The sequence below is a fragment of the Zonotrichia albicollis genome, chromosome Z (genome assembly GCF_047830755.1).
Source record: "Zonotrichia albicollis isolate bZonAlb1 chromosome Z, bZonAlb1.hap1, whole genome shotgun sequence".
In the NCBI taxonomy this organism is placed as follows: domain Eukaryota; kingdom Metazoa; phylum Chordata; class Aves; order Passeriformes; family Passerellidae; genus Zonotrichia; species Zonotrichia albicollis.
The window spans coordinates 82,196,402-82,221,029 of NC_133860.1; the positions used below are offsets into that span (position 1 = coordinate 82,196,402).

Below are 24,628 nucleotides of genomic sequence, written 5' to 3' on the forward strand. Positions count from 1 at the left end.
CACAAAATCCTGCATTCCCTGGAGAATTCAGGATTCCCATATTCAGTGCAGCAGTGGGCAGAGAGGGAAACCCAGCTGAGGCTGCAGTTTGGGCAGATATTTTGTTTAACCACAGAGCTGCCACCAGGCCTCAGAAGCCTGGGACTGTCTGGAGGGCTCCAACAGACTCCCTGCATGCCCCTCATGCTGTGGACACGCCACAGATTCCTGCAGTGCTGTGGACAGACAGCTGGAGACCTGGGACAGACACTCCATGGAGAGCTCCGCATCCATCCCAGCCCTTCCCTCTTCCAGCCACCCACATCTCCCTGGCTGATGGCATTTTTTCATCACTTCTGTCTGAACCAGCACAGAAAATTGCTGCCAGCCTTCGCAGGGCCATCCTCCAAGCAGCCTCTGTGGGTTTTTTTGGGAGCTCACCCGCAGCTTTTGCTGGATTCAGAGAGAGCCAGGTCCAGCCTCAGAGCGGGGAATCGCAATTTCGGGCAGCCAAATTGACTTGCTGAACATGGACAGGGGATTGCAAAGTCTCTTTTCACAGCCTGTGAGTACACAGGGAGGTTGGTGGTGCTTTCCCAGAGAGCTGGTGATTTTTTGGGGGTTTTGGTCACTGTCTCAGGGCTCAAGGACAGCAAACCCAACAGGAATGCTGAGCTTGCTCAGCCAGTTTTGCAAACTTTGCATGAGGAATGAGGCAAGAGGTACTGAAAGGAGGCAAAACTCTCGCTTTTGGGTACATCTGCTGACTAGCACATGAAATCTGCATTTTCCAGGGTTTTCCCAAGGCAGCACAGCCTGTAAAATCCCCAGAGACTCAGGGCTGGAAGAGAGCACCTGCCCCAGCCGACTGTCCTAAGCCAAATTATTTCACAGGGCAACATCTGCTGCTAGAGGGAAGGAAAGCAGGAAACCTGGGGTGAGGAGGAGAGGAAACAGACAGTCAGATACAGGTTTGCATGAAAAGTGTGATCAAAATATAAAAGATAAAGCAGTGACAAGTTTTAAGGAGGAAAAACTACATTGGGATGATGAAGAGGGTGGGCAGCAGGGGAACAGATTTTATGTTTCAAAAGCAACTGGACTTCCTTACTCTGGTCAGAAGAGGAACTTACACTCAAAATTTAGAATAAAATAGAAATACAAATGCCTAAAATATCTACTTTAGAATTTTGCTGACACTTTTCATGTCAGTATAAATAATGCTGTTTGATGCATTAATGGTTTTTCTGCTTTGTGAGTGGGATTCTCTGCATCCCAGACTGTGAGGAGCTCTGTGTGCTGCTGCCTGAAAAAGCAGAATCCCTCCAGAAAAACTGAATTATGAAAATAGAAAATCAAGCATTGACATACAAGCCGTGAAAACAGGAAAATATGAGAAGTGTTTTGAAGCCTTTTATGGGTGATGGCATTCATTCATCAGCATTACAACACTGTAAATCTATTTACACATCTCCCTCTTCATGAGTATAGGGTGGTCTCTGCCTGTGTAAGGGGCACTGAGATGCTTTTGCACAAATAATTAAATAATAAGTTAGAATATTTAATATACATTACAATTTTTAATCTTTTATTATCATAATTAAATAATAATGACAAATACTTATTTATAACTGGCTTATAAGCCTTATTACTAAACAGGTCCAAAACTATTGCAGGGTGGTGATCCTGCAGATGCAGCTGGTGAAGGCTGAGCTAGAACAGAGGGTGAACAGAGTTACAGAATAGAGCAGGGATTTATTCAAAGGATCTCCTCCATGGATCCACCTTGGTCAGCACAAGAACCCAGCCAGGGCTGCACCCAAGTTGAACCAAAATGGTCCCAAAATGAACCCAAGACGAACCAAAATGGCCCCAAAATGCATGAACACTCCTGGGGTCTGTCACTGTGATCAGTTCTGCTCCATTTGCATCTTGCAGTTAATTGTCCAATTCCAGCTTTAGTCCGTGAAATCCCATCATTGTTTTTCTCTCTTCAATTTACTGTTGTTTGTAATTTTTGGGCCTGGAGCTTGTAACTGTTGTCCCTTGTCAAAATGGAAAAGGAATTGTTTTCCTTTTCCTCGGAAAAGGAAAAGACAAGTCCAAGGAATTGTTTTCCTTTTCCTACCTATCCTGGGAGGAGAACTCGCTAACACTAAACATGAAGCTCAGAGCTACACACTGAAGTAGCACAGAATCTGAAAAATATAAAAGCTAAAACTTGAGACACCAACAGCATTGACCACACCCATTGTGTAAAAGGAAGACTGCAAACCAATTCTTGGAGAGCGGGTTGTCACAGACATATTTTATGAAAAATCCTTTCATTAGGATCTTTTCTCCTGAGAAGCTGGGAAGCTTCAGCTTCTCCATATTTTGCTGCTCTGGAATGTGATTTGGAGAATTGTTTACCCAGCATGTGAATTGTTTTTAATTAATGACCAATCACAACCACCTGTGTTGAGGCTGTGACCAGTCACAAGATTATATTATCATTCTATACTTTTCTTTTGCTAGCTTTCTGATGTCTCTTTTCTTTTAGCATAGTCTTAGTATATGATTTTCTTTTAATATAATATATATCATAAAATAATAAACCAGCCTTCTGAGACACAGAGTCAAGATTCTCATTTCTCCCCTCATCCCGGGACCCCTGCAAACACCTTGATTTTATTATCATTCTATTCTTTTCCTAGCCTTCTGATGTTTCTTTTGTTTTAGTATAGTTTTAGTATATAATTTTCGTAGAATATAATAGAATAGAATAGAATATATATCATAAAATAATAAACCTGCCTTCTGAGACACAGAGTCAAGATTCTCATCTCTTCCCTCATCCCGGGACACCCCGCGAAACCAAACCACAGCAGGTTTTGATTTTTGAGGTTTTTTTTACCTTTTCCTCCTTAAACCCCACAGAAAACGGGCCTCGTCTCCTGGTGGTAGCAGAGCAAGCCAAGATCTTCTCCCACCGTGGTGGCAACGTGACACTGCCATGCAAGTTCTACCACGAGCACTCCTCCTCCGCCGCCGCCGGCTCAGGAACACACAAAATCCGCGTCAAGTGGACCAAACTCACCTACGATTACCTCAAGGAGGTGGACGTGTTCGTGGCCATGGGGCACCACAGGAAGAGCTACGGGGGCTACCAGGGCAGGGTGTCCCTGCGGGAGAGCAGCGAGAACGACGCCTCGCTCGTCATCACCAACATCAGGCTGGAGGACTACGGCAGGTACAAGTGCGAGGTGATCGAGGGGCTGGAGGATGACACGGCAGTGGTGACCCTCAATTTGGAAGGTAGGTGACACCCTGGGACACGTCTTGGGTGGGATTGATGTGGTGTTAGGGAATTCCTGGGGTTTTGTCCCTCCTGGCTGATGTTGCTTTATCAGATGTTGCATTATGGCTGACGTTGCGTTCTCGCTGACCCTGTGTTATCGGGGATGCAACGATAATCCATTTATGAGTTGAAATGAAAAACATTTTATGAGTTTCAATACACGTAAAAGAAGGTTCAACCCTTTCTTTTTTTTTTCCCCAAAGCACTGCACTGAACACACAGGTAAATAAAAAGTTTCATGAGGACATATCACATACTCATACATTCACCAGCAAGTGTATGCCAGAGGGATCCTGAGAGAGGGAGCAGAAAATGAAATTTTAAAAAGAAAAAAGAGGAAAAGAGAAAGAGAGGAAAGAGGGGAAAAAGAAAAAAAGGAGGACAATAGGAAAAAGGGAAAGTGGAGAAAGGAGGAAAAGGGGAAAGGGGGAAAGGAGAAGAGAAAGAAGGAGAAGGAGAAGGAGAAGGAGAAGGAGAAGGAGAAGGAGAAGGAGAAGGAGAAGGAGAAGGAGAAGGAGAAGGAGAAGGAGAAGGAGGAAAGGAAAAGAGGAAAATAAAAGGGAAAGGGAAAAGAAAGAAAGAAGAAAAGGCAAAGGCAAAGGCAAAGGCAAAGGCAAAGGAAAAGGAAAAGGAAAAGGAAAAGGAAAAGGAAAAGGAAAAGGAAAAGGAAAAGGAAAAGGAAAAGGAAAAAAGGAAAAGGGGAAAAGACAAAGGAAAAAAGGATACAGCTGCCCTGCACAATAAGAATGTCTCAGTGGTTCTTGGAACCAAATAAACATAATGGGCTTATTTTACTTCTTTACATCTATTCTTCCATTCCTGGCTGGAGGCCACAGAAACTTCCCCTTTTGGATTGCAGGAAAACCCTGCCCAGTTTCCATGCCAGTGGCGTAGTGCATTTAGGTTGTTCCACCCCACATATTTCATCTTTAACAAGAAGGGACCCTGTTCTTTTCAAACTTATGAGATAAACAGAACTGGACACTTACATGTTTAGCTTCAGTTCTCTAAAGCAGTTATGAGTGAAGACAGAAATCAGCTGGAGGATAAAAATCTTTATTTTTCTCTGCTGGCTAAAAGCTCTCATGTGTTCAGCCTCCCCTCCACTGGGGCAGGCTCTGCAGGGTCTGCTCAGCCCCTGAAGAGAGAAAATTCCTCTTGGCAGGCCCAGATTTACCTGTGTGAGACAGCTCTCCCCACCTGCCCAGGCTCCTGCTTCCTCTGCAGCAAAAGTTCATTATTTTTCTGCTGTGAAAACCAAGGGGATTGTGCTGTGGCTGCTTCCTGCTGTGCCTGGGAAGGGGAGATGCTGGTGCACGTGGAAGCAGAGCAAGTTTGCCTGAAGCTTGGTACAGATGCTTGCGCACATGCCAAAATCCAAACATGAAATTCGTTATTGGATTAAAGCTGCAGTGAGGAAGCAGTGAGGAATTATTTCTTTGCTGCATGCAATAACACAAGGGAGATCTGTTTTAAAAAAAAAGATTTTCTACCTTTTTTACTGTTACTGTTTTGTAAAACAGCACCAGCCTTGGATACAAGGTCAGGATCCCTCCTCCAAAATAAGGAAATTCATAAGTAGAGGAGGAATCATATTTCTTCAGCCAAGTGTGTTCCAACCTGCTCTCAAATTAAAATTTATATATTTTAACCAGTGTCTGGCTAACGTAAGGAACAACGGTTTTTCAGTGATTTTTGCCCCACATGGGGCAGATGTAATGTTCATTTCTGACATTGTGGAGTGGTGTTTCTTAAACTGGAAGGAACATTTTCTTTGCAAAACCACACAGTAAAATGTAACATTTCAAGTAAGATAAGAGTGGTGAGAGTTTCAGTGTCAGCCCTGCTTGTGTTGAGTAAACCCAGTAAATCTGTGTCTATAGCACACTGAACTTTCCTAAAAAAAGATAAGTATTAAAATATAATAATATTACACTGGAGATATATAACTGATAGAATATATGCCTCTGTTTGCATGGCCCTGTGCTTATTTTTGCAACACCCTTGCAGCTTTATGTAGTTCTGGCATTAATTTCCATTTAATGTATTTGAGCAAAGCAGAAGAGACCTGGGAATGAATAAAAACCCAAAGTATTTGGACAAAAATTAAAATACATCAGCCTATTCCAACATTCTACAGTCTGGTGTAAATAACCAGGTTAATCTCACAGTGGGAATGATTTGCATCAGCTGCCTGATATCCTGAGGTGCTGGCTTCGAGGATGTTGATTGGCAGCAGGAAAAAGCCATTTACACCCAGGAATGCCCAAGAGCAGCGCAAAGCAGCTGATGGCTCCCTGCACAAAACTCATGGCCCTGTATCAATACCAAAATCCTCCGTGGACCTTTTTTCTTCTCCCACTGTGCTAACTTTTATTTTTTCCAGCCTTAAAGGCCTCCTGGGGGAGTTATTAAATAAAACATTCATAATAACTGGGCACTTTAAGCTTTGGAAGAAAAAACTCTGAAGTTAGAGGCAGTCTGAATTTGTTACATGCCTTATATTTTTGTGATATGTTTTCTTCATCTTTATTAATTGGGAGCCACAGCATTTTTTCCCCTGACCAGAGAGATTGTGCTGAGCACCAGCTGAAGCTCAGAACTGGAACCCACTGCAGTTTTCCACAACCACCAGCTTTAGTTCATGCCCTAAATCATGTCCTGATTTTCGGCCTGAAGTAGCAGGACTGGCCCCAAGGGCTGGTCAGGGTTGGTCTGGGCTCAGCCAGAAGTGCCAAGTAGTGAGAAAAGCAGGATATTCTTTATGGAGACCAACCTCATCACCAAAGCCATCTCTCTCTGAAATGGCCTTACTCTCCTCCTGCCATAAAATATGGATCATGAGTTTTACACTCTTTGTTCAGCGCCCTCAAATCAAAAGCCTGGTATATTAAAAGGTCTCTGACAGCAGCCAGATATCGTTGTCCGAGTCGTGAGCAAAAAAAAAAAGAATTCTCAGCTCACATTAAATTTTATTTATGGCAGCTTTTTACGGTCTCCCACTAAATTCTCTTTATGTTTGCGCTTTGCTGGTTTATTTCCTCATGAATACCTGGCACTGTGATGAATCTCACTGCCCCAGGTCTGTGGGTTTGGCCTCCCAGCCCTCAGGTGCTGCTCAGGCACAGGTTTTGTGTGCCCTCCCTGCAGGAGAACCAGAGAAAGTGGGACAATGCCAAACAGCCAGAGGCAGGATTTTACCAAATTAAATTATTTTTTAATAATTAAATCAATTTTTTAAATAATTAAATAATTTTTTAAAATAAAATTATTTTTAGTAGTTTCTCTCTTCAAAGGGAGATGAGAGTTGAACACAGTAAGTTTGCAATACAGGCTATAAAATAATTAACTTTTACATCAACACTACTGGGAATTTGAAGATCTGGGTAAAATCATTAAAAGCCTCTGTAGAAAAGCAGCTTCTAGGTAGAAGCTAACTCTTCATGTGGCTCCCCAAGAACCAAAAACCACCAGCATTCATGTTCTTGCTCTGATGTATGTTGGCCTTTAGATCCAAGAAAGAAAAAAAATACAAAAAACCAGGCACCTCTTTCAAAACCAGACTCTTTAGTTCAAAATGGCTCAAGCAGATCCATAAGCTTCATATAAACAAATTTTTTCAAACTGTCAAAACAGTAACTTTTTAATCCGTTCATTTGGTCTTCAGCTGGATGTAAGCAATGGGGAATTCAGAGTTGAAACCAACAGGAAATCAACTCCATGCTCTCAAGAGCAATCAGATTTCACCTAAAAATGTCATATTTGCTTCCTCTGTGTGTTGCTGTTCCATCCATACACACACCAAAAAATCCCACATATTTCTAATATCCTCTGTGTGACGATCTGTCCCACTCTCTAAAAAGCTGATTTTATAGGACACACTTTTTGTGGGTGCCTGGAACAAAAACCAAAGAGGGGTTGCCAAGAGTAACTCATGACAGAGCAATGTAATTCCTTCTGTGACAGGGCTTTGCAGATGGAGCTGTGGTTGCACATGCTCCAAGAAATGGTCCTTGAATCATTCAGGTGAAACAAAAAGGTAAAAAAAATTGTCAGAAATTGTAGAAGTAAAGTGTCAAAAGTAAAGTGTCAAAAAAAATTTGGAGTAATTAATCTAGGAAGAGCAGAGAAAGGCAACAGTCCCCAAATTTTATAAAAAGGCTGTAGAAATACAAGGCAATAATCTGCCATGGGCCAGATCAGTGTGTTTTACATGTTTTTACTGGTTAGAAGCAAGCAACCCCACTGACTGTTATGGGATGCTGGAGGGACAATATTTCATGGTTGAGTTTCATTTTTAGGGACATTGATACTTGAGATTGACTGCCAGTGGCCCGATGATCAGACATCTGAAAGTTCTGACAGGCAGGAAAATGGAGGTGTAGACTGTGAAAATAAGGAGGTCACTAGTTTTTATGGAATTTTAGGAATCCAGCAAGGAAAATTTTGCCCTTGAGTGTATGAACCTGCCAGTATAAAACAGTGCTCTACAATACAGTAAATAGCAAACTCAACTGTTGCCCCATGTTTGCACTGGCTGTAAGAAAATTTAATTTTCAGTTTGGGCTAAAACTTAAGAAATCCTATTTCTTTACTGGCTGTTTTTTCCCCCATATGAATCAACAGAAATTTGTGTTATTCTGTTTCTACGTGTCAATACTCTTGAAACTGCTAATTGTGTGTGGGGCTGGCTTAATTAATACACACAAATCATTACAGGGTTTGAACTTTCTGAGGTTATTTCCTCACCTTGTTGTCCTGGGTAAGTGCTCCAGCTCCTTGCACTGACAGTGTGTGTGAAGTGAATTCGCTTGCACTGAATTCTAGGGGTTTGTGTAAGGGGTACATATAAGACTCTGAAATACAAATAAGACAAATACACTCCCAGAAAAGCACAGCATGTGGAGAAGAGTTGCACATTTGCTCACTTGAATGAGAAATCCATTGAAATACTGGTGTGGCTGTGAGGAGGATATATAATACGTCCTTTTTTGGTGGAAATCCCAATTTCCATTGCAGGATTCATTTTCCAAACTGCAGTTGCTTGGTCACAGGTGCATGCATCCCCTCATTTCTCACTGACAGACCCATTCTCTGCTGAGCTGATGTGTCTCAGGCTCTCCCTGTCTCTTTTGGGAGCAAGGAGGTCCTTCCCTGGGGGCAGAACCTTTTCCAGAGAACCGAGGATTTGGGAGAGCAGCCACACCGTGATTCCTTAAATGGAAATTAATATCCCCACCCAGCCTCCACATGGGTAGGGATTGGAACGACCAAGGTCAAGCTAAGGCTCCTCAGCTCTGCCTTCCCACAAAGTAACCAGATTTTAACCTTCTGAGGCTGGAAGGTTTTGCCTCCCTCCCTTTTTTTAAGCTGAATTTGTTAAGGTTTGGGAGCGGGTGTTTTGTCTAGCGGCAGAGCACGGGGCTGGAGTCAGAAATTGAGGCTCAGGCTGTGCCTTGGGAACAGCAAGGAGCCTCAGGACAGCTTTTTGTCCATTCAGGAACAGATGGGATGGATTATACTTTGGTGGGTTTGTAAGGTCCAGCAGGACTGAGGAAGATGCCCTGCCATCAACTGAGGATCAGCACTGCTAAAATGCAAAAGGAAGGGGAGATGAATGCTGAGCTCTCACTGTGAATTTCAGCAAGGCTTGATAGGGAAGTGAAGGAAAAAAAAAAAACACCTTTAACAAAAATTGCAAGGTAATTCAAAGCTGCGCAAAGCACAAACACAGTACATTTTCCTCAGCAAAATCAGCCCTGGCCATCCCCAGCTGCAGGGTGAAATTAATGCTAATCAGTTGCAGGCTTGTACTGCAGATGAACTCCAACAAAAAATCAGCTTCTATGCAGTCTGCTCCAATATAGCCCAAAGCTAATATTACAGTTTAGTGCATATTTATGTTATAAAAACATTATGTCCCAAACGGTCAAACTCAGATTTGCAACACATTTACATAACACAGTTTAGCCCCTTTTGAAAAGTGATTTTGGAAACCTTACGGAATCAAATCTGTTTGAATAGTTATCAACTAGTTGCTGCTCAGTTTTTAGAAGTATGTAAGTTTATATCTTGATCTTTCCTACTTGTAGGGTGTTTTTTTAATGTATATGCAAATCAAACACATGTACTGGAAAAGGAGTGTGTTGTCTGGGGAAATGTAGTTCTGAAAAAAAGAATAAGTATTAGATTTCTAATAAAGTAAAAAGGCTTGGATTCCTATTGAATTTGCTAAATTTTTATTATACCCAGTGATATTTCTCTCCATTGACAAAGAATGGATTTTTTTTTTATTTTAACAAAGATATGATGAAGGAAAAACAGAGATGCTGAAAAATAGGAAACCTCTTCAGTGTCTTATTTATGAAGTTGAATTTAACACACATTGTATTACATTACATTCATACACTGCAGCTCAGAACATCACATAACAGAAAAGCCCTTTAACAAAGGATTTACAAAAGGAAAGAACTGAAGCAGACTCTCTAGCTAATTGATGAAGCAGAGTAAAATGCTGTTTATTATTACCCTGCCAAGTTTACATTTGCATGCTTTATTTTCTTGGACCAAGTCACTGAGGTTTAGTAATAGCAAAGATTTTGTTAAACAAAAATAACCCTTGGACGACAGAAGGGTGAGGGAGAGAAGAGGAAGCAAGGGAGCTTTAGGAAACTGGTGGAACAGATACAAAAATGGGTTAGAATGTTCTGAAAGAAGAGTGGCTTCATCAAAAGGTGACTGCCTTGCTTGACCACTGGGTAATTTCTCCATCCTATTCTGCACTGCCCTGAGGACAAAGAAATTGTTATAGGCAAGAGGATCCAACAGCAGGGGAAAAAGTAAAAAGGAAGGTGGATATTTATACCAGTGCAAAGTTTTTGGCTCATGTGTTATCTTGTCTTCAGTCCCCCCGAGTCCTACAGCACTTTAGTTCTACAGAGATGCCTGAGGATAAACATTCTGAGCTGAATCTTCTCTAATACCACTTTATTTCAGCTTATTATGAGACTGGGCTAAAGCCAACTGTAAAACTTAGGTCTGGGTTAAGTTTCCAAGCCCTGCCAAAGATTAGGGTGGTCTGATCCAAACTTTTGTTTCAGGTCTCTCTGTTCTGCCTTATCAAACCCACATAGGGAGCTGGTTCTTCAGTGCTTTCTGAAATGTCTTTCAGGCTCCAAAGAACAATGTTAAATTCTGATATTTTCCATAAAACAAGAATTAAAAAAAAAAAAGTGTCAGGTTAGGGCAGTGTCTGTGATTAGAGGTCACTTTTGAAACCATCCTGGAGGTGTTGCAGACATATTTTATGAAAAATCCTTTCCTTAGGACTTTTCCTCCTGAGAAGCTGAGAGGCCTCAGGAACAAAATGCAAACATTGATTATCTGCTGCTGTGGAATGCAACAGGTGCATCTGTGATTGGTCTCATATAGTTGTTTCTAATTAATGGCCAATCACAGTTCAGCTGGCTTGGACAGAGAATCTGAGCCACAAACCTTTGTTATCATTCCTGTCTGTTCTTAGCTTAGTTAGCCTTCTGGTGAAATCTTTTCTTCTATTCTTTTAGTATAGCTTTAATATAATATGTATCATAAAATAATAAATCAAGCCTTCTCAAGCATGGAGTCAGATTCTCGTCTCTTCCCTCAACATAAGACCCCTGTGAACACGGCCACACTGGAGGTGCCCCCACATTTCCCAGCCCCTTTTGGCTGTCCTCTGTGGTGAGGTCTCTCTGCTGACCCATCTGGGCAGGGATGAGCAGCAGACAGGGTCTGGGGACAAGGCTGTGTCCTCGTCCCCTGGGGGACACAGAGCATGTGGCAGGGCCATGCTCCCTGCACAGTGACCCCGTCTCAGGGTGAGCCATCACTGCTGCAGGGGCACACAGGGAAGGGGGTGTCACACATGGGCTGTGCCACCATCTGTGCCAGGGCAAACCTGTCCTCTCAGAGGAGCTCTGACTCCCTGAGTGGCGGCAAGTGGCCAAAAAAACAGCAGAAAAGTCTCCCACACACCTTCACCGCTTTCATTTCCCCATAGCCTTAAAACCTTAGGATGCTAAAATTGAGCCTCCTACCAGATTAGCCTTGAAACGCTGTTGTTAAGGCAGACATTATTCCTGCAATAATGTGAAATTATAAAAAATTAAAAAAAAAAAAAAAAGCCACCCAAAAAAACCCACAAAAAGCAACTGTCCCGAACCTCTCAGGAAATCTTGGCAAGGGCTCATGCAAAGAACACAACAGTCTTTTGTGTTGATCAAAACATTTCATCTTAATGTCTATGAGTCCAAAGAAATAATTCATAGAAATTCAGTGATTCATTCAACAATTCCTTCTTTCTAAATAGCTTGCAGGAACTCCCCTACTCCCATCCCACACTAAAAAAATCCCACCAAACCAACGAAGCAACAAACAAAACCATACACAAAAAAAAAAACAACAAAAACCCACCAAAAACCCAAAAAAACTAAAAAAAAAACCACCCCAAAACAAAGAAACAATCACCCAAACAAACAAAATTAAAATAGGCAAAGAAAAACAACCCCCCCCAAAAAAACCCCAAACAAATTCAAAAAGTAAAGCTATGCTAGGGTTTAATTGACTCTTTTTAAAATGAGAAATTGACCTTACAATGGATAAATGGAAATTTTCCATGAAAAATGTGTAGTTGCATAATTCCAGCTAGCTCTGCTCCTCCTTAAGCACTGTGAGAGGAGGGCACTGAGACCACCTTGGGAGCAGCATGCAGACCTGGCAGGACTCCCATTGGGAAGGGGATGAGGGGAGAATGATCCTGTTAGGCAAGGCAGCACAGAATCACAGAATCAACCACAGAATTACAGAATTCACAGGATGAACTAGGTTGGAAAAGACCTTTAAGACCATCTAGTCCAACCCATGACCCAACATCTCCTCATCAACTAAACCCTGGCACCCAGTGCCACATCCAATTTTTTTCAAGCCAATCCAGGGATGGTGACTCCACCACCTCCCTGGGCAGCCCATTCCAGTGACCAATCCCTCTTTCAGTGAAGAATTTCTTTCTAACATCTAACACAAACTTTCCTTGGCACAGCTGAAGAGATACGGCAGCAGCCCCTAACCTCTTTGTGGTATTTGCTGGGTCCCCAGGACAAAGGAGGGATTATGAATGTGACTCCATGTTCTTAGAAGGCTAATTTATTACTATATTATATTATATTATATTATATTATATTATATTATATTATATTATATTATATTATATTATACTAAAACTATACTAAAGAATAGAGAAAGGTTACAAGAAGGTGACAAAGAATGATCATGAAAACTCATGACTGCGTCCAGAGTCCTGACACAGCTGTTAGTGATTGGTAATTAAGTCAAAATAATTCACATGAAACCAATCAAACAACCACCTGTTGGATAAACAATCTCCAATCACATTCCAAAGCAGCCAAACACAGGAGAAGCAAATCAGATAATTATTGTTTTCATTTTTTTCTGAGGCTTCTCAGCTTCCCAGGAAAAGAATGTTGGGCATAGGGATTTTTCAGAAAATATGACAGTGACACCTCTTCCCAAAACCAGAGCTGCTGTGCTGCCAATGGGGCATTCCCCCCCCCCCCAAAAAAAAATCAACACTGCCACACATCACGGATCCAACCTTTACTTCCCATTTACTCCTCCTCCAAGTGGCTGCCAAAGCTGTTCCCCTTCTCCCTGCCGTCTCGATTTATTAAAAATACGGATATTGATCTAGGACCAATATCCAACTGTGATGGACAAAGACTCTCTAACAGTTTAAAGTTAGAAAGTATGTGTTTATTGTGAGATAGCTTCCAAACACGCACTGTGATTTACAAGTCATTACAGAGTCCTTTTATCTATACAAGTATTGAAGACCCAAAATACAAATGCATAGTCATCACTTTGGTACATCCCATTCCCCACTTGTCATGGTAATTAGTTCAAAAGCCATTAACTATGAGGAGCTTGTTCTTTGAAATGGGTCGGTGGTCCCTTTCATGGGGAGGGGTCCCAAAATGAGGAAGTAAATGAAGTCTTCCTCCTTCTGACCTTTCTACCTTTTCAATGCAAATATTTAAAATGAACTCTTGGTAGAACTCCCATTCCTCATCTTCAATTCGCTTCAGAGCAGAGGAGGCCACAACTGTCTTACATTTCCAAAAGCTTTTATCGGTTTCTATATTCTTCATTATAAACCCAGCTAACCAAACATTGTGTTGACAAGCAATCAATTATTAGTTAACTACTAACTCTTAACTTCATCAAGGCCTACCCATTTATTTTGGTTAACTCCATTATGACGCCAGCAAGGGGGGCTATTTACAGACATGAATGAGATGGGGCTGCTGTAGAATGTGCCTCAAGCTGTTTTATTTTCCAGCATCAGCCTAATTACATGGTTATGACAATGGGAAGATGCCAGCAGCTCACATCCCAGGCAGCAGGCCATTCCAGTGGCTTAAATGTTACACCTCACTTTATAAGCTTCTTGACCAATCACACAAAGCAAAAGCACACTGACAGTATTTATATCTGTACAGTGTATATTCTATATTGACAGTAGTTCTGTCCAACCACTACAAGCACAGGTACCTTTGGTTAAACAATGCTTGCTTATTTCAAATGCAATACCTGCTTGTGAGCCTTCAAATACAATGCACAGAGCTCCATGATTAAGCTTCAACCTTCCTAATATCTTGCTAGATGAACTTTTCTGTGGCATAGGGAGTTATTCTAGACAAGCGTTAATACATAGAACATTGTTCTATTTGTCCTTGCTTTTCTACAGTTTAAATAACTTTTCTGCTGACCAATCTCATGGCTGCTGCTTAGCTCCAGTCACAGTTCTGCTGTCTCTGGGGCCTGCCCTTTGCAGCTTTCCCAAACCCTCTGATTTTGTGGATTCCCACACAATAAAGCTTATCTCTAACTAAAACCCCAGCTCCTATACAACCCCTAAATTATTTAAAGCTTACGCCTGGTACCTCTCTCTCTGCCCCTGCCCCAGGTGTGGTGTTCCCCTACTCCCCGCGGCTGGGGCGGTACAACCTGAACTTCCACGAGGCGCAGCGGGCGTGCGCGGGGCAGGACGCGGTCATGGCCTCCTTTGACCAGCTCTACGACGCCTGGAGGTCGGGGCTGGACTGGTGCAACGCGGGCTGGCTCAGTGATGGCTCCGTGCAGTACCCCATCACCAAGCCCAGGGAGCCCTGCGGGGGCAGGAACACCGTGCCCGGCGTCAGGAACTACGGGTTCTGGGACAAGGACAAGAGCCGCTACGACGTCTTCTGCTTCACGTCCAACTTCAACGGTGAGAGCGTTTCCTTTACCCTCCCCCCATTAAATGGCTGTGCTTAGGCAAGGTGCTCCAGGGGCAGAAAGGGGTGTTTGGTTGGTCAAAGCTTGTGTTAAACCTGGAGGATGCTAGGAATGAAATAGTCAAGGTAATAAAATAATGGTTGAGTTTTCAAGGGTACGCACGCAGAGCAAAGTCGTGTTTGCCACGTGGTCACATAGGTAGTTTTTACAACTCAGGACTTGTACTGGCAGGATTTTCTAATGTCTCCCCTTTTACTCCTTGAAAATTTATACATACTCTTTATACATACCCCATTAAAATTTCTACACATCCTTTTAATGCTGGTGTGTAATCAGTTTAATTCAGTTCAGCCTTCGAACCTGCAGTTCATTAATTAAGGTTTCCTGTTGAAGTCAATAATTCTGCTCCCATTGCTAAAATCTGTCAGCAAAACAAAATTTTGATCATCACTGCACCTATTCTGCAGTGTCCAGCAGATCCTGCTCATGGACCAGGTCTAATATGACTAATAGTTCCTTATCAGCAGACCTATTTCTAGATTTATTCATAATTTAGATTTCTAATCTCAGTATGCTGTGAAGCCACCGATCATTTTTGCTCTGAGTCTGGACTTCTGTAAACCTTACTTTAGCAACTGCAAGCTTTTTTTTTCCTATTAGCTGATATATTTTTTTAGGTATTAAATGAAATTAAAGGACCCAATCTCAGCTTGCTATCATTTCAGGGTTTACCTAGTGTCAGGAAAAGATTTAGAAAGCATTACTGTGAATGCATCCAATCCTCTAACAGCATCCAGCTTGTGGGTAATTCCTACACAACTCTGTACAGGTTTGGCTTGCAGCCCACTCAGACCACGGAGTGTGGCCTTTTTATATTTATGCACAGATTGCTTAGCCACAGTGAAGCAGCTTTGTCCTACAGCACAGCAAAAAATAAAGATAAGCCTTGGTTTCAGAAGATGTGCTCCAGTGCTAAGTCTGCACCACCCTCCACAGAAAAAGATCCATCCAAAAAAAAACAAAAAAAAAAGAACCGAAACAAACAAAAAAGTACCCTCCCAAAATAAAAATTAAAAATAAAAACGAAACAAAGAAAAGGCCTAAAAAACTCACAACACAAAAATAAAATACACACAGGATTAACCCCCCCCTGCCAAAAAAAATACAACAGAAAACCCAAACAGATCCTCTAAGCCAACAGTATTACATTTGGTTCAAAGTGATCAGAAACAAAAGTTTGGCTGATTTCTTTATTGTACTGCTTCATCCCATCAAAAGCTGGCTCAGTTTTTCTTGCTTCATTTATCCGAGCTGAAATCCTGCATGAACTCTTCTATGCAGATTTAACCCTGTGCTATAGAAATATCACCAGGGTATTAAATAATCAAACAAAAATGTGATAGCTGCACTTTTTTCCAACCCTTGCAGAGTAAACCCTTGTGACTACTGCTCAGTGATCACCCCCCTTTTACCCAGCAGGTGCTGAGCAGCGCCTTTTAAGGAACAAAATGCATGATTTCTGGGGAAAAGAAAGAATAAGTACTGACTAAGATAAATATTAGAAAAAGAGAGAGAGAGAAAGAGAAAGTGTAGATAGATATAGATATATAGATATATAGATACATAGACATGTAAGTATATAGATATATAGTTATATAGATATATAGATATATAGATACAGATTTTATAGATAAGATATAGATTATAGATAGATATAGATGGTATAGATATATAGATACAGATATAGATATAGATATAGATATAGATATAGATATATAGATGTAGATATAGATGATATAGATACAGATAAAATAATATGTAGATGTAGATATAGATATAGATAGAAATATAGATATAGATAGATGTTCCCACAATTCAGTGTCAAATGTCACTCACGACATCAGCTGAAAATCCAGATTTCTGCTTTATGTAATGGAGATGGGAAAATTCCAAGGGCCACAGAAGCAGGGAAGGATAAGGAGAATTTAAAAAAAAATAAGTTGTGGGAGTTTCTATAAAAAAAGAGTCAGGTTTAGATACCTTCTAAATGGTTTCTCTGTAGGGAAAAAATTCAGAGATTATTTAAAAAAAAAGGATCCATTTCAAGTAATTCAGCCCTGAAAGCAAAAAATCTTGGTCTGAAATACATGCAAAGCTTGTTTTTTACCTGAAGAAGGAAGGTAAAAGCCATGGTACTTAGCCATTTGGGTAAAAAATTAAAATGTAATCATCAATGCAGTGAATTCAAATCCAGGTTCAGTGTTTTCCCTGTGGAATTATTGGATCCCAACTGTGATGACCCAGTTACACAAAAAATAATGGTTAAATATGAAGGCATTGTACCATTAATAAAAACATTTACATGCTTTTCTGTTATCTGCACATGGAAATAGTTTGAGCAAAGCTGCAATATCAAATAATCTTGTTACTTTATGAAATTACCCTCCATGATGACTTTTCATAGAATAAGGCAAATACAACGTACATTTTTTTCTGCCCATGTAGCTGATTTATACTGAAATGTTTCTGATTCATACAAGATTTGTCCATTATTTCATGTTCACCCAAGAACATGAAATAATTTCATAGCTCTTATATCTAATACTACCAGCAATCTACCAGTATATATATAGTGATGTGTATATATATGTATAAATATATATATGTGTGTATATATATATATATGTATAAATATATATATGTGTGTATATATATATATATGTATATATATATAGTGATGTGTTTCATAAAACAAAGCAAAGAGTAACACAGCCTGATGCTGCCTGAGAAATCCATCAAAATATTTTGAAATAACAAAACATTTTCTGCCTGAACTGGATGGCAATATGCTTCCCAATCTGTTTTTACATTCCTTGTGCTGATAAAGACTGTTGGAAATGAATGTACACAAGTGGGGAGGATCTAACTTAAATTTGAAAATTCCTCATTGGAATTTCCTGGTGCCTGAGGGCTCAGCTTTGCTCTCTCACAGCCAATTTCTCCTTCACTTGTCCTGCTCAATGGAAACCACTTCAGCCCATGTCATCTTTAGAAGAGCTGAGGTGATCCAAAGTTTTTCCAGGGCTGCAGGTCACCCCAATTTCTCTCCTTTCCTTGTCCCAAGGAATGAGGATATTCCTCCCCCATGCAGCCTCTCCAGATGATCAATTTGAGGAAATAAATGCAGATAAATCCTTTTGTTACAATCTTCCCCACTGAGCCTAATAGCCATAAACCAAGGAAAGTATAATGGAAGAGCTGAGTGGTTATTCCTTATCTGTTTTCAAAGGTCTTCTGAAGGACAACAGTTGTTTGTTTTTTGGTTTGTTTTCTTTTTTTTTAAGGAAAATCCCTGAGAATCTCTTGCACTGAAAAGTGCTGAAAGAGCTAAATGTAAATGTATTTATCAGATCCTCTATAATTAAACCTTTTTGAAGAAAATAAGACAAAGTACAAGTACAGCTTGCATCACACTTTCCCCTCAATAACATGCATTTTATTATATACTTTTTCCACAGAACCATGGTGCATAATTGATCTTTCATCAGCTCTAAGAGAATCAAGTAAAAATCTTGTTTCAACAAAATTAAGAACATGAGGAATACATTTTTGAGAGCATGTTAAAAGCACAGCTGTGAGCCACCTGTTTATTACAACAGCGAGTGTGACAAGCAATTGTCACATTTAAATGGGAGAAAGCTGTGGAAAGTCCTGTCTGAATAATGCTGACTGTTCATTTGACTATGTCAGAGTATTTTATCACTAGGAGCATGTAGCAACTGTTCCAAAAAGAGAAATTGAACCCGAAATAAAATCACACAGCCTTTATTAGCAGTAGTTGCTTCTGACTCACTGGAGTCATTACTGGTATTGGTGTGTTCAAAATTTTTTTTTCTCACATATTTAATTCAAAATCAGTTATTTGAGGGGATCACTGGGTGTCAAAATATTTACCAGGTCTTAAATGTCACTCTCCATTTGTTTTTTTTATTTTTAAATAACAGAAACTTACTAATAAGCCTCTCAATTGAACACTAAGCTTGAGGAAATCTCCGAGTGTGATTAATCCCTAAAACTTCCACAGTCACAAGGGTGTGTAGGCCAGTGGTTGGAGTTTTCCTCTTACAGCTGTTCTGTTATGCACAAAAATCTCAAAATAGCTGTTATAGATGGGGTTTGGGCAGGTTTGCACAAACCCTTTGCCCTATGGGTTTGGTGTGAGGAGTCTAATCAGGCATTAATGAGAGAGAGACAGAAAATTCTTCCCTATCCTTCCACATCAATTAACAAGTTCTGAGATTGAACAGTCAGGAACCCTTCCCAACTAATATCAGGGGAAAAACTGCAAATCTGCACAGAGTTAATTAATGGGATTTTATGTAATCAGACATTCTGGATACACATAGCACCCCTGTGGAGTGTACTATTACATTTCTCTTGTTTGAGGGAGGAGCAGAGTATAGGAGTATTTTATTATTGATGTCATATGTCAAAAGCCTGACCTTACTGCAAACCCCTAGGAAATTACATTCCATTGGCATATGGTGTGAAGAGGAACTCACAAACTAGGTGAAGTTTACTAAACCCTATCAGTCCAAACCCCTGTTCCCCTAAATCAGAAATCCTGTTTGCTTTGGGGGAACCTCTTAAGAGTGTATCAGTGACAGGATTCCATTTAGTAAACATTCCCTTTAGTAGCACATTGTGAACGCTCTCAACTTGCCAAAACAGAGTTTTAAAAAGTGTTCCACAGAGGGATGATTACTTGTTCTCAAGAGTTTTGGAAATTATGGAAATTTTGGAATTTCAGAGTTATGGAAATTCTGTAGATATTGTCTCTGACATCAATGAATTTCTTTTTTTTTTAAAGTCTCTTTTGCACCTCAGCTGCAATGTAAATTCCTTTTTTTTAAATGTTCTTGTCTTGATATCCAATTTCCAACCTTCAGACAGGGTTAATTCAATTACTTTTATATTGCGATCTGACCTGACTTTCCTTCATTTAGAAAAAAAAATCCTGTTTGATTTTTGCAGGAATATGAAGCTGTCATAACTCTTAATTCACCACTTTTTCTTTACCAAGAAAGCAATCTCATACTAGGCATAGTTTTGTGTATCTATCTGATTTTTGGGAGGCAGAAAGTGGATATTGTCTTGGAGTACATTCTTAATTAATCAGCAAAGAGTGTGCTCTGGAATTAGAAGGTGCCCAGAAGAATAACAGAAAAATTCCTTTTTTTCACCTAACTCTCCTCTTCAGGAGCACGCAGATTGAAAAGTTGTGAATTTATTTGGAAATTACTGAATGCCTTCAAAGAAACACGATTCTTCTGCAGTCCACTTGGCTGTCAAAGCAGTGATGATAAATAGCCCCAAGCATAATGAATGAAATGCTCACAATGAATGTTTATTGCCTTGATAAATAGAATCAATACCAATATTATCGCTGTGTATGGATTAGTAGGGTAGACTTGGCTTTTTGGGCTTTATTTTCTGGCATATATTTTCATTACCTTGAGACAGGGAACATTTTTCTCAGCAGCACTATCAGTTCAGTCTCGTGTTGCGGTGAGGATATTCCCTTTGATGCCTAAAGAGAAACAGAGCTGCAGAACTGCCGGTGAAGACTTACAACAGACATAATTTTGCTCCACCACAGGCTCAAACTCTCCTTCTGAGAAGCTGTTGGATACCTTGGCTTTCTCACAAAAAAAAAGAAAAGAAAATTTTTGCTTGTATTTAATCAGAAACAAGGCCACCACCTTGTCAGAGAGCAAAAGAGCATGTGTTACCTGCAGCTGCCCTACCCTAAAATGCTATCAGTGAATGTGACTTTGGTTGGAGATGCCATAATTTGATATTAGAAGAAATAAATATAGCATTGCTTTTAGTTTTGGGGTTTTTTGGGGGGTTTTTTGGGGGTTAGATTTTTTTTTTTGATTGGTTGGGGTTTTTTTGTTCAAATAGTCTGTTTTCTGTGCCTCTGCTGTTTCTTGGGTAAGTTCTTTTTTCCTCCTGACACTTATCAATTCACCATACCAAAAAATCACAGTATTTTCAACAACACAACATCCAACTGGCACACACCCAAATTAACCACTGTTTCACATGATCCTTCAACAGATCATCTCCATTTCTCCTCGAAAGTCAGTGTTATTGTATTGTTGCCTGAAATCAAAGCAGACAAAAAGCCTTGCCACAGTATTAAAATGGTAAGATAAAAAAGAAGTTCCTTATTGGAAGCTTCCAGGTGTATCCATATTTATGGGCTATGGGCACAATGGTATTCAATTTGTACAGTTTTCATAAGGTTAATTAATTAGGATATCTAAGAGATACATCCAATAGGAGATTCAGTTGCCCCTTGGGTTGGTGCAAGGGTGTCTATGCCCCAGTTCCTGTTATGTCTTCTTATAGGTTCTCTGCTTGACAATAAGACCAAAAAGTATTTCAGGAATGTGCTAAAAGGTCAGCTTATTACTCTAAAATCTTAGAGAAAGGGTAGGAAAAATACCAGGAGCCGTATAACTGGTATACAGAGCTGTGGATCTATGAAAAGTGTATGAAATTGCATAAAAAGTAAAACTCTTTAGGCAACACCATTGAGGTCACAGAATCACCTGAAAGGAAGTTGTAGTCAGGTGGGGTTGGTCTCTTTCTCCAGGCAGCACTGACAGAACCAGAGAAGGCAGTCTCAAGGTTCTCCAATGGAAATATAGGTTGGATAATAGGAACAATTTTTACAGAAAGGCTGATAAAGTTCTGGCATGGCTGCCCAGGGAGGTAGTGGAGCCACCATCCCTGGATGTGTTTAAAAAAAGCCTGGATGTGGCACTGATGCCAGGGTTTAGGTGAGGTATTGGGGCTGGGTTGGACTCGATGATCTTGAAGGTCTCTTCCAACTTGGTGGTTGGACTCGGTGATCTGAAGGTCTCCTCCAATTTGGAATTCTGTGGTTGGACTCGATGATCTTGAAGGTCTCTTCCAACCTGGTGGTGGGACTCAGTGATCTGAAGGTCTCTTCCAATTTGGAATTCTGTGGTTGGACTCGATGATCCTGAAGGTCTCTTCCAACCTGGAATTCTGTGATTCTGCGTGATTCTTTGATTTAAGACTGCCAAGATTTAAGCCTGCAAAACCCCTCCAGCACCGCCGACACCCAACCTCCGCACAGCGCTAACAACTCCGCCTCTCCCCCTTTCTCCCCAGGCCGCTTCTACTACCTGATCCACCCCACCAAGCTGACGTACGACGAGGCCGTGCAGGCCTGCCTGAAGGACGGCTCGCAGATCGCCAAGGTGGGGCAGATCTTCGCGGCCTGGAAGCTGCTGGGCTACGACCGCTGCGACGCGGGCTGGCTGGCGGACGGCAGCGTGCGCTACCCCATCTCGCGGCCGCGCAAGCGCTGCAGCCCCAGCGAGGCCGCCGTGCGCTTCGTCGGCTTCCCCGACAAGAAGCACAAGCTCTACGGGGTCTACTGCTTCAGGGCCTACAACTGAGAGGGTACGCCTAGAGCGTGAAAGTTTTTTTGCGGTTTTTTTGCGTTTTTTTTTTTTTTTTTAAGCGTGAAAGATGTCTTTTTTTTGTTGTTGTTTTCTTTTGGTTTTTTGGGGTTTTTTTGGTGGTTGTTTTTTATTTTTTTTTTTTTTTGTTATGAACTCATGCAAGCTGCCAAAACTGTGATAAACCTCTTTTACTTACTGTAAAGAGTCATTTTCGTAGACACTCCCTCCCCCAAACCCGTTGGTTTGGTTTTGGGTTTTGTTTTAGTGTTTTGCTTTCTTGATTTTTTTTTTTTTTGTGAGAATATCATTCCATAGATATTTTAAATTAATATAATTTAATGGGAGCTCTAGGTAAGGAACTTTTCAGATTCAAATTCTTTAAGCTATGTCATCCCAAAAAGATTATAATTTCTGTGAATGGGGCATGCAATAGAGCTTGACAATTGCTAGGGCACAATTATGGAGTGTAAGGCTACTCAAAGCAGAAGCTTTTAAAAGCACAGATTTTACATATTTGTACCAGTTTGAGAAACACTGCAAATTGATTATGATAGGAATTTTAAAATAAAACAATCTTTTTGTTAAAGGGGATCAGTGGGGTTTCGGAAAGAAATCTCACAACAATATATGTTAGCAAATAACTGCTTTCACTGGTTCACATGGGAACAAGAGAGTTTAACAAAAGCAGCTAAAACGGTCCACAAAAATAGGACTAGTTTTACAATTTCAAACCTTGCCTTTCTGAAAAATAAGCTCATGCATAGGAAGAAGCACAATTAGTTCTCCAGAACATTTCAATTGTGTTTTCGTTGTGTATAAATCATTGAGTGAATAATTAACTGATGAGAAAACTCTTCTTTTCTTCTTCTCTCCAATTAAAGATGCCTGAGAAGTGTTGTATTACCTTTGAGTAGCTTTACTGAGCTATTTTTAAACTCTTAAAGGCCATTTGCTAAGCAGCATAATAGCATCTACTCAGGGCAGTTGTATAAATGAACTGCTGGACAGAGAAATTGTAAACTTTAGCAGCTTGATTTTACATTAGCCTTTGAAATGTTATTGTCTTAATTAAAGAACATTACAGTATTTAATATTTCTTAGCTACTTACACATCACAAGAAACAAAAATTAGAAAAAAAATATTTAAAATTGTGAAGTCTTAGACTATTACACAAAATCAGAAACCAGCCATTAAGTTTTAGAAGAGAAAAAGGAAAAAACACTTCATTTCCTTACATCTCATTTGTATCTAAAAAATACATCTGTTTTTTAAACTATCAGTGAGATAATATAGTATCGCTAGCCCTGAATTATTTAGTTAGTCCTCCTTAGAGTTAAGAGAAAATAAAGCTATTGAAATACTTCTTTTCACTAAATTTGCAGTGGTCTAGGTGGAAGATGTTTACCTAAATCTGCCAGTGTCAGAGAAAAACACACACTGTGCATGGTGCCTAGGGTTTTCAGAGCTGCCTAAAGCACTAGGTCCTTCCTAAGTACCAGTTTGAGGGAATTTGGGATTTCTAATGCAAGCTCACTTTGGATGCAGCAATTCTTGGTGCTCATCTTCAGCTACCTTAATGCAACCAGTTTTTCAGAGAGCAGGTGCTCGAGGCTTTCTGAAAATTTACTCCACTCATGGTGTCTCAAGCTGGATATCCAAAAAAATAATAATAATTAAAAAAAAAAAGGCAGAGAGGCCACTGATTAAAAATATCTTGGTCTCGGGTAATCTCTTCAGCGTTTTTTGATGTTCTCTATCCAGTATTGGTTCTACCACTTAAAAATGGAGAACTCTTTTTCCTACTCTACTCTTGCTGACTACGAAGAACTCAGAGGACCAACATTTGTATTTACACCAAGTTTTATAGCTGCCCACTGTCTCCATAATTTAAACGAGGTATAGAGGTATTTATCCAACTAGGACACAACCTGTATGCATTCATGGATGGTTTGGTGTAGCTATTTTCCCATGGATGTGAGTAAATAAATCTCTTTCCCAGAGTGGTTGTGGTCCATTTTTAAGACTCTGTGAGCAAGCCAGGGACAAGGTATGGAAAGGGGCTGTAGAGTAAGGTGTATTTTATTGGAGTTCTTTCCCACTGAACTCAGAAGCAAATTTCCATCCTTCTGGGGATATTTACATCCTCTGTTTATCTGTTCATACTTTACTGATGGAGCAATCTCAGTGCCAAACCCCCTCCTTTTTTTTTAAACCACAAGGAATTGGATTTTAGCTATAAATAGAGACTTGCTATATAGCTATAAATAGAGACTTGCTACAGGTCGAGTCCCTAAAACCATGCAACCTTTCTTGAACAGCCATTTCTTAAATCCATGCCCATTTCACACATTTTCTCTGGCCATTCAGAGCCTTCTCTGAAACCTCTGGAGAAAAGCAATGGAAATGGAAATAGAAATGTTAAATACCCAACAAGGAAAAGGGTATGCAAGAGTGGACCATGATCAAGAG

The 24,628-nt window shown here is 40.4% G+C and overlaps 1 protein-coding gene across 3 annotated transcripts in view; it reads left to right on the forward strand.

Moving 5' to 3' along the window:
* Positions 1-22,208, forward strand: part of HAPLN1 (hyaluronan and proteoglycan link protein 1) — a 62,515-nt gene extending 40,307 nt beyond the window's left edge. For all 3 annotated transcript variants that reach the window (XM_074533248.1, XM_074533247.1, XM_074533249.1), the window contains exons 3-5: positions 2,899-3,276; positions 14,343-14,645; positions 21,863-22,208. In XM_074533248.1, coding sequence (XP_074389349.1) covers positions 2,899-3,276; positions 14,343-14,645; positions 21,863-22,152 — 971 coding nt within the window. In that variant the 3' untranslated portion in view covers positions 22,153-22,208. The remainder of the gene's footprint in view (positions 1-2,898; positions 3,277-14,342; positions 14,646-21,862) is intronic.
* Positions 22,209-24,628: the final 2,420 nt, after the last annotated feature.